Source organism: Anticarsia gemmatalis, chromosome 28 (assembly GCF_050436995.1).
Source record: "Anticarsia gemmatalis isolate Benzon Research Colony breed Stoneville strain chromosome 28, ilAntGemm2 primary, whole genome shotgun sequence".
Lineage (NCBI taxonomy): Eukaryota > Metazoa > Arthropoda > Insecta > Lepidoptera > Erebidae > Anticarsia > Anticarsia gemmatalis.
Window position 1 is genome coordinate 2,213,461 of NC_134772.1, and position 18,869 is coordinate 2,232,329.

General features: G+C 36.4%; 2 protein-coding genes across 2 annotated transcripts in view; both read left to right on the forward strand.

The window, feature by feature from the left end:
- LOC142984784 (uncharacterized) overlaps positions 1-18,869 on the forward strand; it is a 391,275-nt gene that overhangs the window by 104,091 nt on the left and 268,315 nt on the right. The gene's annotated exons all lie outside the window — the stretch shown is intronic.
- On the forward strand, positions 919-4,326 carry LOC142984838 (uncharacterized). Its single transcript, XM_076132686.1, has 3 exons — positions 919-1,059; positions 1,425-1,629; positions 2,251-4,326. The coding sequence occupies exons 1-3, from the start codon at positions 1,011-1,013 to the stop codon at positions 3,701-3,703; spliced, it is 1,707 nt and encodes a 568-aa protein (XP_075988801.1). The 5' UTR covers positions 919-1,010; the 3' UTR covers positions 3,704-4,326.

The window sequence follows — 18,869 nt, forward strand, 5'->3', positions numbered from 1 at the left end:
AGGAATCCTGCATGATTTTGATTTATTTTAACTAGATAATGGAAAGTTTAGCAGTGATAGCCGAGTGGTATAAGTTGACACCTCCCACGCAAGTGGTTGCAGGTTCGAACTCGAGGCAACACACCAATGACTTTTCGAAGTTATGTGTGTATTAGAAATAAATATCACACGCTCCAACGGTGAAGGAAAACATCGTGAGTAAACCTTGCATGCCTAAAATTTGTTTAATACGTTTATTGAGGGCATGCAAAGTACCCAACCCGCACGTGACCAGCGTGGTGGACTCAAGGCCTACACCCTCCCTCATTACGGGAGTAGACCCTTGCCCAGCAGTGGGACAGTAATGGGTTAATTTTTTTTTTAAATTTAATGGAAAGTTTCGAATTGTTTCAAATTCTAAATTTACACGTTATGTGCCGTGTTTATTTGTTCCTATTTTTGCTCCCGGATCTTTTACTATCCGTGTTAAATCATCACAGTAGTTAGTGACCAATCTAGTGTCAAAGTTAATCAAGCCGTCCGAAAGCCTTTGGTACAGCTTAACGACGGTTGACTAAACTTGATCTTATTTGACAACCACTTTTCGAAATATGGAGAAGCTTTATTTTAATTAAATTAGCGAATATTAAATTTTTGGTTAATTACAATAGATTCCCCAATTTTCAAGCAAAATTGCTTGCATTCGACTACGGCCCGAGAACCATAAGCCGAAAAGACAGCAAATCAGCCTAAAAACATACATTGTATCTTTCAAAGAGTATTTTCGATTCCAGATGAACTGGAAATTAAACCTGGGATCTTACGTTTAGCAGTCATTCAAACTACACATCTAGACCGCCAAGGTCTTTTATATAAACTAAATAAATCACATTACTTAACCTTGGAATCGAACCTCATAGAATTCAAATCAGTATTACATAAACACTCGTAACATTTTTACAACGTAAAACAAACGTTTTATAGCTGAAGTTACAACACATATTTATTGAATTAAATGTATTTTTTAAAATATGGACGTGCGGTGGTTTATTTTATGTATACTTTTAATATATAGTACAGGTAAAGACAGTGTTTTTTTAACTCTTCCGTTACTGGGTGACTGACTGATGGACAACGCACAGCCGAAACTACTGAGAGTAGAAACTTGAAATTTGGTATGAAGATTCCTTAGGTAGCGTAGAAGAGCACTAAGAGAGGTTGGCTAGCTCCCTATCTATCTCTGAGATTTTTTTATCAGAAAACTCAAAAAATACTTTTTGGCCCGACCGCGGATTCGAACTTAGACCTATTGCGCGGTAGTCGTATACACTACTACCGACCGCGCCACGGAGACAGTGTGCAATTAGTATCTAAAAAAACAAACTCGCTATACATTTAGTTTTACCGAGTTTTACTGCAAAATATCTTCTTTTATTCATCCTTAGAGACTCAAGCCAAACCAAAGAGACCACCAATATGGCGCAGTGCAGACATCCCAGCCAAGATTCAGGAGGTGGAGACCAGCAGAGTGACCAGACGAAGGTCTGCACCAACACTAGCTGGTATACCGGTGGAATATATAACCACTGTAGATGATTTCCTGGATATTAGGAATATGAAACCTAAGGAGTACCACGAAGCTTTGATACAGTAAGTTAACCTTATTAATCTATATTAATATTATAAAGCTGAAGAGTTTGTTTGTTTGAACCCGCTAATCTCAGGAACTAATGGTTCGATTTGAAAAATTCTTTAGTCTTAGATAGCCCATTTATCGAGGAAAGCTTTAGGCTATATAACATCCCGCTACGGCCATTAGGAGCGGAGTAGCTGTGAAAAATATTACAAAAACGGGGATAATTATGAGTCATTCTTTCTTATGTGACTTATAAATAAAGTAAATTTTAGCCGGTACTGTTCCATCGCAAGCTAAAAAAAACCGGAGTGGGGTTTAAAATTTGAGTCTACCACACTGGTCGAGTACGGGTTGTACGTGATAACAGCTATACTTGTTTGGACGAAATATAGCAGAATAATAGTTTAGGACCCAGAAGAGGCCATATTTTTATTTAACTCCACTTATACGTGGCTGAAAGAGGGTATAAAAGTTTGCACGCAAATGCGGTTAGGTGCTATTAACTATTTTAGCAAGTTCTTTTTTCAGGGATCTCAGAGTTTACCATATTCAGTAAGACAAAAATCTAGTCCGAACCACTTTTAGTTAAAAATACTCTTTTATAATTGGGCTTAATTACTGGTATTTATTTACAGACCAACAGTAAAACCAGTAAAACATACACGAACCGAATCCACTACAAAAATTGTAAATACTCCTAAAGTCCCACCAGCATTGAAGATTGACAATCCAATAAAAGACTTAGTACAAGAAATGCCAAAAAGACGAATGCTAATACCTAGAAGAACGAAAAGACCGTCTTTTAGAAGACGTATGGAAGATATACCACAATACAATGATTATCCGGCAAGGAACCCCTATTTTAATGATAATAACCACTTGAATAGACGGTCTTATAAAAGACCAGGTATGAAACCAGATGAAAAGATGTATGAAATACCGGATGAAAGAATGGATGAAAGCTTGGATGAAAGGCCAAGAAGAATGAATAATAGACTAAACGGGAGATTAGGTAAAATGCCAGTTGGCAAAACGGGTGTAAGACCATTTAGGAGAATGAATCAAATGCCGGGTGAATTATTAGGTGTTTCAGATGGAAGGATTAATCAAATGCAAAATAAAAGACTAAATATACCGAAACCGGATGAAAGGATAAATAAACAGCTGGGTGAAAGACTGAGGGTTAAACTAGATGAAAAAATAAATAAAGTATTGGATGGAAAGTCGGTTAAGAAGGCACCGCATGAAATCTTAGGTGAAACTTTAGATGAAATAGCCAATGAACAGCCAAATGATATTCCGAATGAGATGCTTTACGAAATACCAGACGAACGACCGGATTTTGACGCATTTCAAAGACTAAGGAAAAGAAATAAACGAAATGAAACAAGACGCTCTATGAAAAATAACCCCGATTATGAATACCCAGAACCTAATTTTGAAGAAATACAAGAAACCCGTAATGAGAATTTAAACCCTTTAGTTGTAGTTGAACCGAAACATTTGAAAAAAGTCCCTTCTTTTCTCGAGTTCAAAGAAAAGAGAATTAAAGAAGAAAAAGATCTAGACCAATGGGCTCGGAGGCAATTGAATTTGGACGTTAATAACACGCAGGTAGAGCCCAAAATACATCGTTTACGACCTAGTAGACGCAGCGGTGGGGTGTTTAAGGGAAGCTTAGAAAAGATATATGAAGACATACCAGAATTATACAACAGATATCATGATAGTTTGAGACGAATGAATTATGTTAGAAGTCCGAAAATTGAGAAGAAAGATGAATTAGCAAACAAAACTTTTCCTTTCGTCACTTTTGCAGGAAGATGGTATACGGAAACGCCCAATAATATTAATTTAGATCCTGCTGCAAAGTTACATCAAGAGAAAATGCAAGATTATTTCGAATTTGGGACTAGAAACACTACTGATGTTAGTGTCCTGAAAAGCAAAGAGCAAGATAGACATATAGAATTCTTTAACGATTATTTAGATTTAAAATTAATGGGCGGGGATAGACGAGATGGGACTCTGAAAGCGATAAATGATTTGAAAAAAAGTATTGAAAATCCTCAATTGAAAAGACAATAAATTCGTTTAAAATATAGTTAAGTTATTAATTTTCAATACTGCAATACGTATCGCCAAATATAATTTGAATGCAAGTATCTAAGGATCTTAGGAAGCAGACTACAAAAAATAAATATTTTTATGCAACTCACACACTCATCTGATTCCAAACTAAGCAAAACTTGTATTATGGTAACCAAATAACTAATAAACATACTTATATACTTCTAAATACATAGTTATAAAGATACATTACAACCAGGCTCAGAACAGATACTCGTGTTCATCGCACAAATACTTGTCCCAGGTGGGATTCGAATCCATCACATGCGGTTATTGCATATTCAGTTGCACTCACCGGTCGGTAAACGATCTGTGGGTTAAAGCAACCATTGGCGCGGTCATTCCATAGATGGGTGACCGCATAGTGGTATTTGAACTGGGCGTCTCCGTGCTTCTGAGGTCACGTTAAAAGTCGGTCCCGGTTGTTGTCTACTAAGATAACAGTCGTTAAGCCATGTCAAAGGCCTCCCGGGCGGCTTGAACAACTTTGACACTAGGTTGACCACTAACCATACGACAAACAAACAACAATTGCGGCGATGTGACCACGTCAATCACTGCGCCAAATGTGTAGTTAATATGGTCAAAATCTTGTAAAATTCGTCCTAATTTTAACGTTGAGACATTATCATTGATCTTAAGAGGTCACGCTTTGTGTCAACCACTAGGTATGACCCTAGGGTCAGTGATTATATTAAAATTTATGGAAATACATTTGTTACAGTTATATAAACGTGATACAATAATTTTGAAAGTCTTCTGATTCATTTTGTTGAGAAACGTTGTCAACTAACTTTTGGCCATGGTTTTGTTTGCATTATATTTTTTGTATTGGATTTTTTCTAAATATTTTTATGACAAGTTAAGCTGCCTGCATCGATTATTTTTAAGTTTATCTATTGACCTCTATTACTCGGCGTTTAAATCCAAACTCATAGTAGTTAGATAATAAAATATTACGTATTGTTTTAAATTATTTAAACCAATAGGTGTATTGTTAAAAAATACGCTTAGTGGTTTAGAACTAATGTTTTCTTGGTGTATATACTCAATATTACTATTCTTAAGTTTAAACTGTAATACGTATGTCTCTAATTTAAAAATATTAGATACACTTGAAGGACGGCTAATGCAGTTTGGAATTCAAACCCGCGATATTGTGATCAAAAGACGCATACTGACAGCAAATAGCCTAAAGGGAATGTATTATAATATCCTACTTATATTATAAGTGCGATAGTTTGTGAGTATGTATGAATGTTTGTTACTCTTTCACGCAAAGACTACAGAACCGATTACGATGAAATTTGGTATATAGGTAGCTGAAAACTCAGAATAACACATAGGCTTCTATTTATCCCGGAGTTCCTAAGGGATCGGGATTTACACGGGAAGGATTTCCACGCGGACGAAGTCACGGGCGGCCTCTAGTTTTACATATGGTAAAAGTGCAAGATTTTTGGGTCAACAGTTTTAGAAGCGTTGATATATTGCTAAGCTAATTAGCCTGGTTGTCCCAGAATGTTAAACCTACAGAATAATATGTAAATTAGACTAAATAGTTTTGTCAAAATTGGTTTAGGAGTTTAGTTATAAAATTACCAGTCATACCGAGGGGTATCGTGTTATAACCCAGGTAACTAGGTTGTGGAGGTCAGATAGGCAGTCGCTTCATGTAAAACACTGGTATATAGCTGCATCCAGTGAGACTGGAAGTCGACTCCAACATAGTTGGAAGAAAAGCCAGGCTTATATTATATAGTTAAGTTGCAAGATTGTAACAGACTGACAGACAGATTTTTTATAACATTTATAATATTAGTATGATTTTATTTGTTCGCCATATTTGGCCTTCTGCATTCTTTTGTGTGTCAAAATATACAATTGTCGTTTTAAATGTCATCACGAATGAAATTATTATTCACTAGTTTTTAATCGCGGATCTGCTTACGTGGCCATCTTGGTGTAGATATAGATCTTTCTTCAGGATAAACGATATCGTTTTGTAATCATATCGTTATCTTTTTTACAGCAGTTTAGTTGCTAAAGTGAATCATACCGACAAAGCTAGTTTAGGATTTTTAATAAATAAATTTTACATTACTGTCCCACTGCTGGGCAAGGGTCTCCTCCCGTAATGTGGGAGGGGTTAGGCCTTGAGTCCACCACGCTGGCCAAGTGCGGGTTGGGGGACTTTGCATGCCCTCATAAATGTATTAAACTATTTTTTAGGCATACAAGGTTTCACGATGTTTTCCTTCACCGTTGGAGCAAGTGATAATTATTTCTAATACACACATAACTTGGAAAAGTTATTGGTGTGTTGGTTCGAATCTGCGACCACTTGCGTGAGAGGTATCAACTTATACAACTTTGTAATATCCTACTAATATTTATAAATGCGAAAATGTGAGGATGGATATGGAATAATATGAATATAAAGAGTTAGTACTTCATGAAATCATTTTCATGAAAAAACGACTGAACGGTTTTAAATGTCATTTTTAAACTTTCTTGTTGCATGTTTAATATAATAGAAAGGTAGGATAATTAACGCGAACACGCATTTTACCTTGAAATGCCTAACGTTTCGGCACAAGTTTCACTCGCCGTGGTCGCTGGCAAAGTGGCAAACATTGATGTGCTCGACTTCAGAATTGAACCCTAGACATCGTGATAAGTCATACATCTAGAACCATAAAAGGTCTTCCTTATACCCCTTAATTTAAAAATCGACCTTAAGGTCTTCTAAAAATTTTAATGAATCAGTCGTTTTCCTTCGCCACAATCAAATAAATGAATACATTTGCTCCTTATTGGTACAGCCGGCGTGAATATAGTCACGATAAACTATTATATAATATCTATTAATTTGCTTTATTTAAATCACAATAGAGGTATTTGTACAGTGTACTCAGTAAGTTAAAATATGTACTACCACTAGCCATATCCGAAATTTCTATGCTATTAACCCCACCACTGCCCTAATTCCCCCTCCCCCCGGCAAAATTTCCTTTTAAACGTAAGATTCCCAAGGTAAGACAAAGACTTAGAAAGTTAAAATAGTACAAACAATATGAAATTATTTTAACTTATAACTGTCCCACTGCTGGGCAAGAGTCTACTCACCGAATGCAAATACATTAAGGTATGTATAGTCAGTCTGTTCTGACTACTGTTAACGACTATCAAAGATCTTCGAAAATGACAGCCGGGACCCACAATTTAACGTGCCTTCCAAAACACGGAGGAACTCGAAATATATGATAATATGGTCACCCATCAACAAACCATCCTCCGCAAGCGTAGCTTAACCTAAGAGATTGATCCTCGCGGCTGTTGTTAACTTTTTAAAACCATGTAAATTACGCACTACACTGTACAATCTCACACTATGATATATACAATTTACATTGTTCTTCATTACAGTTTTTTGTTTGCAATTAATTAATTAATAACGTGTGGCTGTGTATCACGCAATTTCCTTGACGGGTATGCAGAAACATGATGTTTTCCTTCACCGTTATATGACAATTAATAACTTAGATAACCGAGCAGTTGACTTTGAGCTGCGATCACGAGGTATAAAGTTTGATTCCCGGATAGAGCATAAGGCTATTGGATACTATCTTAACTTAAGGATAGGGGTGGTAGCTTATATATCCTTCTTTTCTTTCTTTTTTGAAAGACTACTCCCGCACTATGAATTGCTCTTGTGTCGCGGGGACTTTTACAAACATACAAACAACAACACAAAGTACAATTGCCTTTGACGTGGCATAACGACTGTTATCTTAATTGACAGCAACCGGGACCGTTTTTTTATTTTTTCCGTGCCCTCCGAAGCACTGAGACGCCCTGTTCAAATACCACTATGCGGTCACCCATCTGTGGAATGACCGCGTCTAGGTTTGCTTAACTCACAGCTCGTTTACCGACCGGTGAGCGCAACAGGCTATTAGCCTGTATTTATACAGATTGATAATTAGTATAGATTATGTAAACAAGAGATCACGATGCACCCCACGCAGCTAAAACCGCGTGTTCTAACTAGTTACAAAGGAATCAATTCAAATCGCCAATCCATTGTTCAATTGCGTGTACATAATTGCATCAATTAAATGTCAATTATAATTGACAAGCCAATGTTATGGTACACTTCCTAAAGATTGTTTATTCTTGGTTATTTTAAACTCATCAAATTTGTAATAGCTATTCCGGCAGATCGTGGTTATATTGCAACAGCCGCACGGATAAATCTCTCAGGTTAAGCTACATTTGCCGTGGTTGGTTTGTGGATGGGTGACCATGTTTTACAAATCGTGTTCTTCCGTGTTTCGGAAGGCACGTTTAATTGTCCTGGATGTCATTTTAAAAGATCCTTGACAGTGGTTAACAGTAGTCAGAAACTTGAAAGCCTAACAACAAGTCTTACCGAAGGGTATCGTGTTATATCCCAGGTAACTGGGTTGTGGAGGCCCGATAGACAGTCGCTCCATGTAAAATACTATTATTCAGATGCATCCGGTGGGACTGGAAGCCGACTCCAACATAGTTGGAAGAAAGGCTAGGCTGAATCATGATCACGCCTATTTTGACTTACACCGGATGTAGGCGCTCCTAGATAGCTCTCATCGGTCGATATACGATCAATCGAAAATCGGGTTAAGCAACCTCGGCGCGGATTTTCTATAGATGGGTGGCCGCATAGTAGCATTAAAAATCTTTCCCAATTGTTGTCCATTAAGATAACAGTTGTTTAGCCATGTCAAAGGCTTTCGGGTGGCTTGAACAATTTTGACACTAGGTTGACCACTGACTATACGATGAATGAATACAACCGGATGTATATAGCCTTTTCACAAGAAACACACACAAGATGTTTTTCATAGCATTCATAGAACTATCAGCCGGACTTAAGTAAGGGAAAAACGTCGTTATAATGATTACGTAATTATTTTTTATTCATAACATGAATTAACGTCATGCAAACAATTCAATGACTTCGTGTGACTTTCATGATTTCCCGTTTTCTGTGATATAATGAAATGGAAATTAATTCGACTGCTGTACCTCGATTCTCTACCACTATCGACTACCGACAACCGGCTAGCTGTCGAAAAATTTAGCAAGACAATCGGTTCAGCGCCTCTAGCGGGTGTTGTAGAAACTTTTTTTGCAGTACATTTTAAATGTCAAACTCTCGATACTTGAAAGTACCGACTGTTCAGAATCGTGTTACTGATCACTAGGTTTCAGTAGCGCGTTTCTCTACGATTGGAAACATCAAGTATCAAAAGTTTGACATTTAAAATATACTGCAAAAATAGTTTCTACAACGCCCACAAGAGGCGCTGAACAGATTTTTATACAAAATTGTTCGATAGCTTGCTGGTTGTCGATACTCGATAGTAGTAGAATCGGGCTTCAAGTTTGATTTCCGGGTTGGGCAAAGAGCGGTCCTTTAAATTTGTTTTTCTGATAAGCTAAACGTATTTTCTTTCTATCTCAGTGACGGGAATATTTCTAAACAAAATGAGGTTAGGCCTTGAGTCCACCACGCTGACTAAGTGCAAGTAAAGACTTTGCATTTCTTCAAGAACTGTGTTAGTTAGCTAGTTTTCCTCGCGATGTTTTCCTTTACTATTAACGCAAGTGATCATTATTTTTAATTCATGTAACTTTGTAAAGTCATTATTATGTTGCTTGTGAAAAGATATATAACGTACATTATAACGCGTTAGTTATACTCGAAGGTGTAGACAGTTTCGCCATATCTATGTATCTATCGCATGATAAGTGGTCAACCTAGTGTCAAAGTTGTTCAAGCCGCCCGAAAGGCCTTTGACGTGGCTTAACGACTGTTATCTTAATTGACAACTTTTTACGTGCCGTCTGAAGCACGGAGACGCTCAGCTCAAATAACACTGTGCGGTCACCCATCTATAGAATGACCGCGCTAACGGTTGCTCAACCCACAGATCGTTTACCGACTACTTACGTACTTTTCCTCGAATCGAACCCAAGAGCTTATGATCAGCTGTCGGCTACACTACCAACTGCGCCACAGAAGCAATTAATGGCTAAATATTAACATTTTAATTATATCATATATTGCTCGGATCTTAATATCAAACTAATTAAAATAATATAAATATCACATTTAATTGCAAAACATCTTAATTAATCATAAAATGTAATTGCTTGCTATAAAAATTGTAGCTTCTGTGCTTTAACAGTTCAAAGAATTCCCGCGTTGGGAATTTATCAAATGTTGCTAATTATAAATTATACATACGTACACAAATCTATACTAATATTATAATTATATCTTGTATATCATCACGCTTCGACCAATAGGAGCAGAGTACCAGTAAAAATTGTAACAAAAACGGGGAACATTTTGACCCATTCTCTCTTATGTGACGCAAGCGAAGTTACGCGGGTTAGCTAGTAACGGATACCTAGTACACAGAATTCGCCAATAACAATGTTAGTCCTCCTATGTAATAGGGGGCGAGCTTACTGCCATTTACCGGATTATTACAAGTTCATACATACTATAATGCGAAAAGACGTTTTCCCCGACCTAATATAATTTGACGGCCTCCATAGTGGTATAGGTGGACGCCACGCCACTGTCAGTGCGTTTAGAGGTAGTGGGTTCGATTCCCATAAAAAAAACGTTGTGCGATCCACAAATACTTGTTTCGGGTCTGGTTGTACTTTGTGTCCGTTGTTTATATGTTTGTCAAAGTCCCCGCGACACAAAAGCAATTCTTGTAGGAATTGTCTTTAAAATACTTTGAAAATTTCGTTATATTTCAATTAGAATAGAAATTACTTGTAGATAAAAATATTAATTTGAATGGCGTATCAATTAAGACAGTATGGTTTTAAATATTAGACTGAAGACTAGATTATTTATTGCAATGTATAAATATTATCTAATAAAAACTAAGCACCGGTACGTTATATCTTTTTGTTCAATTAAAATTAATTTTATTGTGGTTCTTTATTGGCATTTATTAAATAGACGATTGATTTTTACTATTATTTTAGGTTAAAAATTCTTATAACATATCATAGCATCTGTTATACCCGAATTGTAAGCAGTAGCTCGATTCTCTACTGCTATCGACTACCGACAACCGACCTGTCATCGAGAAATTTTGTATGAAAATCTGATCAGCGCCTCTGGCGGGTATCGTAGGAAACATTTTGGCAGTACATTCTAAATGTCAAATGTCGATAGCTAGCCGGTTGTCGGTAGTCGATAGTGGTAGAGAATCGAGGTACAGCTGTCGCTATGAAATCGCATTATTTTATATCACTACATTAGCGTAAAACACTCCATTAAAATGCGTTTGGGGAAATACACGCATAAAACATAACAATAAAAGTATATTTGCTATGATTCATATATGTACTGATGACTACAGTATGTGGCCTTATGTGTACAAGGTTCAATTCCGTTTGATCATAATGACGTTCGAGGTTAGTGTCATCCGGTTAGAAAAAGAAAGAAAATATTTGTTATCAATCTTACTAAGTAGTCTTCTTATCGTATGGTTAGTGGTCAACCTAGTGTCAAAGATGTTCAAGCCCGAAGGCCTTTGACGTGGCTTAACGACTGTTATCTTAATTGACAACAACCGGGACCGACTTTTTACGTGCCCTTCGAAGCACGGAAACTAAGTAGTGATAGCCGAGTGGTTTCATGTTGCGCCTCGAGAGTGGTCCAGAGTTCGTACCCGAATCACTGATTCCCACGGTGAAGGAAGACATCGTGATGCAACCTTGCATGTCTGAGAGTTCTTTAGAACAGTTCTTGAAGGTATGCTAAGTCCCCAACCTGCACGTGACCAGTTGGCTTATTTCCGCTGTAGACTTCTCAATGTAAGCTCGGATTTAAGTAACGTGCCCGATGTATGGTAATAGACTCTCCCCCTATTACATGGACCTTACATTGTTAATAGCGAAATATGAGCGGTATTTTTTATTTATTTTAAACTTAATATACAACTCTGTATAAAGGCGAACTTAATGCCAGGGGCATTTTCTGCCAGTCTTAGGGTGATGCAGAGATTATTGTGGAGGTGTTTGAAAGAGGAAGGAAAGTGAGTTAAGATAGAGTGTACAAATAAATAATAATATAAATAAGTAATATGAGAAATATACAATAATAAATAAATATAAATATAAACTAAGATTGACTTGATAATTGTGACGATTCAGCAACTTTGTTCAACAAAAGATCCCGCACTTTGTTCTTGAACGTAAGACGGTTAGTGGACATCCTGATTTCAAGAGGGAGCGCATTCCATAACAGGACTGATTGGACAGGAAAGGATGGTCGGATTGGAAAGAAGAATTGACAAACCCAGAAGTGTGAGAGGGACAGAGAAGAATAAGATTGCTTGAAAAAGGTATTTACACCATTTCTGCCTACATCTTTTAGAATAACAAGCTTTATGCTACTAATTATAAATAAATAATAAAGATGATCTTCACTGACGTAAATGTGATAACAAGATTGTTTTGAGCGAGTTTTAAATTAATTGCACGCGGAACTTATAATAAAATAATTATCGACGTCTTGAAGTATCGCCTCAGGCGTTTTATTTATTTATTATATACCAATTTAGTTTTATATTAAAAGATGTGTGAGTAATAATATCTAAATCTAGACTTATTGATTTTTAAAATGACAACTACAACAGCCGCACAGATCGATCTCTGAGGTTAAGCTACGCTTGCCGAGGTTGTTCTGTGGATGGGTGACCATCTTATACATATCGAGTTCCTCCGTGTTTCGGAAGGCACGTTAGATTGTGGGTCCCGGCTGTCATTCTCGAAGATCTTTGAGCGTCGTTAACAGTAGTCAGAAGCTTGAAAGTCTGACAACCAGTCTTACCGAAAGGTATCGTGTTAATACCCAAGTAATGGGTTGTGGAGGTCAGATAGGCAGTCGCTCCATGTAAAACACTGGTATCCAGCTGCATTCGGTGACACTGGAAGCCGACTCCGACATAGTTTGAAACAAAGGCTAAGCTAATATATACCTATGTAGCCTAATTCCTCCCTTTCAAATGGGGTTACCTCCCTTGCATGGATTCTAACCCAAGGCAACGCAATAGTTTTTTTTACTTTTGACTGCCTCCGTCGTGCAGTGGTTAAGATTACCACGCCGCTACCATTACGTCGAGAGGTCGTGGGTTCGATTCCCTCACGAAACAATTATTTATGCGATCCACAAATAATTGCTTCAGCTCTGGTTGTACTTTGTGTCTATAGTTTGTATGTTTGTAAAAGTCCCCGAGACACAAGAGCAAATCTTAGTATAATGACTTATATATGACTTTTTCAAATGATGCGCGTATTAAAATTAATTATCACTTGTTCCAACGGTGAAGGAAAATATCGTGACGAATCTTTAACAAAAGCAACAGACACTAAATTACTTAACCCGGGAACCGAACCTTGCAAACCAAACATTACTTACATATTTAAATAGCAATAACTCTTAACACGTCTACAAATATATCTGCTTAACCTTTTATTAAAGAGCTGCCGTGATGATAGTTCAACATTTCATGATTGCGTATAGTTTATCATTAAATCTTTAATTATTACCATAAACATATCAATTTACTAAACGTTAGTTAATTTATTAACACTAAGTTATACACGTGGATTTGTCCGAGAAAATTTTGCATTTTTATCGCCATAGAAAAATGTCTCTAAACGCGTTTGTTTGTTAGTCTGTTTGTAACAAGATCAAAAACTACTGGACAGATTTTCATACAATTTTTCTTAATAGATAGATTGATCAATGACGAAGGAGAAGGAATTTGGGGTAAATTGACTTTAATATAATAGAAATAATAGCCCTGTAAGACATTGCCTAAGCTAAGAGTCAAACTGCAATCATATTTTACCTAAGCCAGGAATCAAAGTCGCGATCCCTTACAAACTAAAACGACTGAGACTGTCGGAACAATATAACATGACACACTCTTTAAAACTTTTCCCGACTTCGAATTCGAACCTGAGACCCTCAAGATACTTACTTCTACAAGAAATCTTCAAAATTTGTTCAACAGTTTAGTATCAAAAGCGTGACAGACAGACAGGCAAATATCTGTACGTATATAATATTTATGTGAATAGTTTGTAAGCATTTAACTATGTATTCAATTAATATGAAATTTATTCAATAAAGCATTATCTGTGAAAACTTTACGATTAAATAAATATACAATAATGTCAAACGTTTTAGATATATTGTAAATTATCACATACATACATAATACATTCATACGTACATACATACATACAAACATACATACATGCATACATACATAATATCACGCCTGTTATACCCGAAAGTGCAGGCACAGATGAAATACACCTACATTTCGTATTGTTTCCTATCTATACTAATATTATAAAACTGAAGAGTTTGTTTGTTTGATTGTTTGTTTGAACGCGCTAATCTCAGGAACTACTAGTCCGATTCGAATTCTTTAAGTGTTAGATAGACCATTTATCGAGGAAGGCTATAGGTTATATATCATCACGCTGTGGCCAATAGGAGCAGAGTACCAGTAAAAAATGTTTTAAAAACAGGGAAAAATTTCACCAATTCTCTCTAATGTGACGCAAGCGAAGTTGCGCGGGTCAGCTAGTAAATAATATTAGTCCTATGTGGTTACACGCGAACCTTTTGCCATATACTGGACAAGTTACGTTCTTGAAGAATTCAAACTCCCTAACTCACCCTTAACTCTCGTAACCCCGGTTTCTGAGGTACATTTAGCGGTAGTTTATCTATTCAATAGCGTTTAAACTCATATAAAAAAGGCTATCGAATAGATAAACTACCGCTAAATGTACCTCAGAAACCATGGGTAGAGAACGAGAAATTAGAAAACAGAATTTTCTAATTTCGGGAAAAAACCTGCTTAGAAGACTAAAAAAATTAAACAGTTTTATTGAACCTGTATATCTATCTGTGTCTTCATAACTACTAAATGTACTTACCAATTTTGATACGTTTGTTGTCATATTAAACACACATTACTTAAATTACATTTCTTAATTAATGTACAACTAAAAATAATCGAAATCAGTTCAGTAGTTTTTGAGGAAACGTGCAAAAAAACGAGTTTATTTTGGAAGTAAATGTCAGAAAGAATAATTGATTAGCATCTGATTTAATGATATGTGTTGTAAATCAATCATTTGAACATTTATTATTGATAACTAATCAGTATATAGAAGTGATGAGTTTGTTTATTTCCTTACTGTTCTTTATATTATATAATTATACTGGCGGACCCGACAGACGTTGTCCTGTCTACACGTTACTAATAAATTAAAAATTAATTTAAAGAACATTGTCCAGCGGACAAAACTGTGAATCTAAACCATTCTCAGATCCCCCTGAACACACACAAAAAATTTCATAAAAATCGGTCCAGTCGTTTATAAGAAGCGCAGTGACATACACACTTACAGAAGAATTATATATATAAAGATAATAACTAGAATACCGCCCGCGACTTCGTCCGCGTGGAAACCCTTCCCGTGTAAATCCCGATCTCCTAACTCCGGGATAAAAAGTAGCCTGTGTGTTATTCTGGATCTTCCGCTACCTATATACCAAATTACATCGTAATCGGTTCAGTAGTATTTGCGTGAAAGAGTAACATACATACATACATACATTCTCACAAACTTTTGCATTTAAATTATTAGTAGGAAATAGGATAACTACCTCTGTGGTGCAGTCGGTTATAAATATGTATATCCGACTGGTGATCATTAAACCTCGGGTTCGTTCCCCATATTACGCTGAGCAAGTTTTTTTTTCTTCTTAAAAAGAACACCTCCCGCACTAAGAATTACTTTTGTGTCGCGGGGATTTTTACAAACATACAAACAACGGACACAAAGTACTAACAGGCCCGAAGCAACTATAAGTATTTGTGGATTGCACAAACATTTGTTTCGTGTGGGAATCGAAACCACGACCTCCCGACGCAATGGTAGCGGCGTGGTGACCTAAACCACTGAGCCACCGAGGCAGTCAAAAGTTCTCATATTTAGTTCCGATGTTTATAAATAACTAGCTGACCCACGCAACTTCGCTTGCGTCACTTAAGATAATCATAATTTTCCCCGTTTTTGTAACATTTTTCACTGTTACTCTGCTCCTATTGGTCGTAGCGTGATGATATATAGCCTATAGCCTTTCTTGATAAATGGGCTATCTAACACTGAAAGAATTTTTCAAATCGGACCAGTAGTTCCCGAGATTAGCGCGTTCAAACAAACAAACAAACAAACAAACTCTTCAGCTTTATAATATTAGTATAGATTATTAGGTCGAGGAAAAAGTCTTTTCGCATTATAGTATGTATGAACTTGCAATAAAATCTTTTCTCTACACAAAAAAGCTTGATATTTGGGTACCTCACAAGCTCACTGAAAGAAACCTAATGAACCGTGTACTCATTTGTGATTCTTGAAGCCAAAGAGATATTATTACAAGTTCATACATACTATAATGCGAAAAGACTATTTCCCCGACCTAATAATTAGTTCCGATGTTTATAAATTAATATATTCATGTCATACGCCCTTTTGTTAGTACATTAATAATTCATTAAGACGGTCTGATGTCACTGGTGTGTCACCTCTTAGAGGCTGAATATATAACAAGATTTAACCACAGGTTTCGCTTGTATGCATGTCTAATACTATATTAGAATAATTTACCGATGTTCGGACGGCCAGATTTTGTCAAACTAGCTAACTTCTACTTATCGTATGGTTAGTGGTCAACCGAGTGGCAAAGTTGTTCAAGCCGCCCGAAGGCCTTTGACGTGGCTTAATGACTGTTATCTTAATTGACAATAACTGGGGCCGACTTTTTACGTGCCCTCCGAAGCATGGAGACGCCCTGTTCAAATACCACTATGCGGTCACCCGTCTATGGAATGACCGCGCCAAGGGTTGCTTAACCCACTGATCGTTTACCGACCGGTGAGCGCAACTAATAAAATCTTTTCTCTACACAAAAACGCTCGATATTTGGGTACCTCACGAGCTCACTGAAGCCAAAGAGATTTTATTACAAGTTCATACATACTATAATGCGAAAAGACTTTTTCCTCGACCTAATAATTAATTACGCAACAATCTATCTGTAATCTTTGATAGGAAATTGAAAATGGCTATGAGTCTTTTCACCTATACAAGTTTCCAACGCATCCAATGAATAAGTTAAACAACTTTTGTAAATAGTCCTTGGCTACACTATCCGAGAGATATTTCACACAAATAATGTACGTATTAACTTAATTCACTTTATTACATACAAGTAGCGTGTGGGACATGTCCAATTATTTATGGTGTAGCTTCTACCTGCGACTTTACTCGTGTAAAATGGCTTGGGCTCAAAAGGCGTAATATCACGCCTGTTATACGAGAAGGTATAAGCAGGAGTGTACACGCCGCGCCGCCCGGGTACGTTACCAAACTCCGGAAAAGGCTCTAATGAGAAATCTTGCAATGAAAATTCGATACGTCGAAGAGTACTCTGTCCGACCCGGGAATCGAAACTGAGTCCTCTCAGTGGGATACACTACCGACCGCACCACAGAGGCAATTGTGTTCGTTAAGTTAATACAGGTAATAAACTATCTGTGCATCCATCAAGACCTATTCAGTAGTTGAGAAATTCTTTTTTGTAGACCTCAGTATACTTTATAACTGGCTACAAAAAAGATCCGGCCTATTTAATTCTGAAATTTTTTCTCAGTCCTTTTTATTTAAATAAAAGCTGAAATAACTTTCTGGTCAACAATAATGTTACGAAAATAAGAAACAAAGTATACACTAGCAAACATAAAGGAAGAGAATTTATAAAGGAGTGGTTTATTCCATCATAAAAATACTTTCAATAATTATTCATGATTTTTATGAACATCTCATTATCGTCAATATAAATTATAATAAAAACAAAAAAGTTATCAGGTGATTCAGTAGTCGACTTAAACACAAAAGAATTTATCATTTAAGATGGTCACATACTCGTGCAACTGTTTCAGCAGACTAAAGATAATTATTACCGTTTTTAACTGACTTAAAAAAGGAGTATTTTTTGTACTTGTAACCTCTTAACTTGTTATTAGACGAACTGAATTTCGTTGATTTTCGTTTTTATTTTAAGGCTTATGCTTGTCTTGTGGTCTAAGTAGGTAATTGATAATTTGCAAAAATCTAATTACCAATTAGCAGAATAATTGGTAATTTAAATTTGGTCTGAATCTGATCAATTTTATATCATATAAAAACGCGTAACTTTTCGTGGGATTGGCTATTTTTTTTGTTTTTTACTCAAGCCGGCTCCGCTCAGGCAAAAAAGACGTTATCCTACACAGAACCTCAACCAATAATACACTTAAGTTATTTTAAGGAAGCGCTCTATACATAGGTGAAAACTACAAATCGGAATAAAACTTAGAACATTTGTACTGGATAAGAATCGAATCTAAATTTTCTTCGATAGAGAGAAATATCATTCACAAACTTGTATTTAACCGGTGCAGTAAAAGACCCTTGCTTTGCAACTGACCTCTCAACGTGTGTCTATCACCGTCTTTACAAAGTTGTGCATGTCAGAGGTCAAATACTTCGAAATAAACAGGTTTTGTTGCATTTAGAGAAATAAATACTATTATTATATTATTAGTCTCTTTAAAATAATAAATAAATATCATTGGACAATTAACACGGTCATTTGATTCTAAGCAGAGCTTGTACTATGGTAAATAAATAACTGATAAACATACTTATATACTTCTAAATACATACTTATATAGATAAATTGAAAACCGGGCTCAGAACAGATACTCGTGCTCTTCACACAAAGATTTATCCGGGTGGGATTCGAACCCACCACACGCGGCGCTACGGTTATTACGGCGAGGTTGATCACTTTAACCACTGCGCCAAACATGCAGTTACTTTCCTTTGTCATTTCTAAGAAATTAATGATAAAAAGCAGTGATAGCCGAGTGGCTTAAGTTGCACCTCCCATGCAAGTGATCGA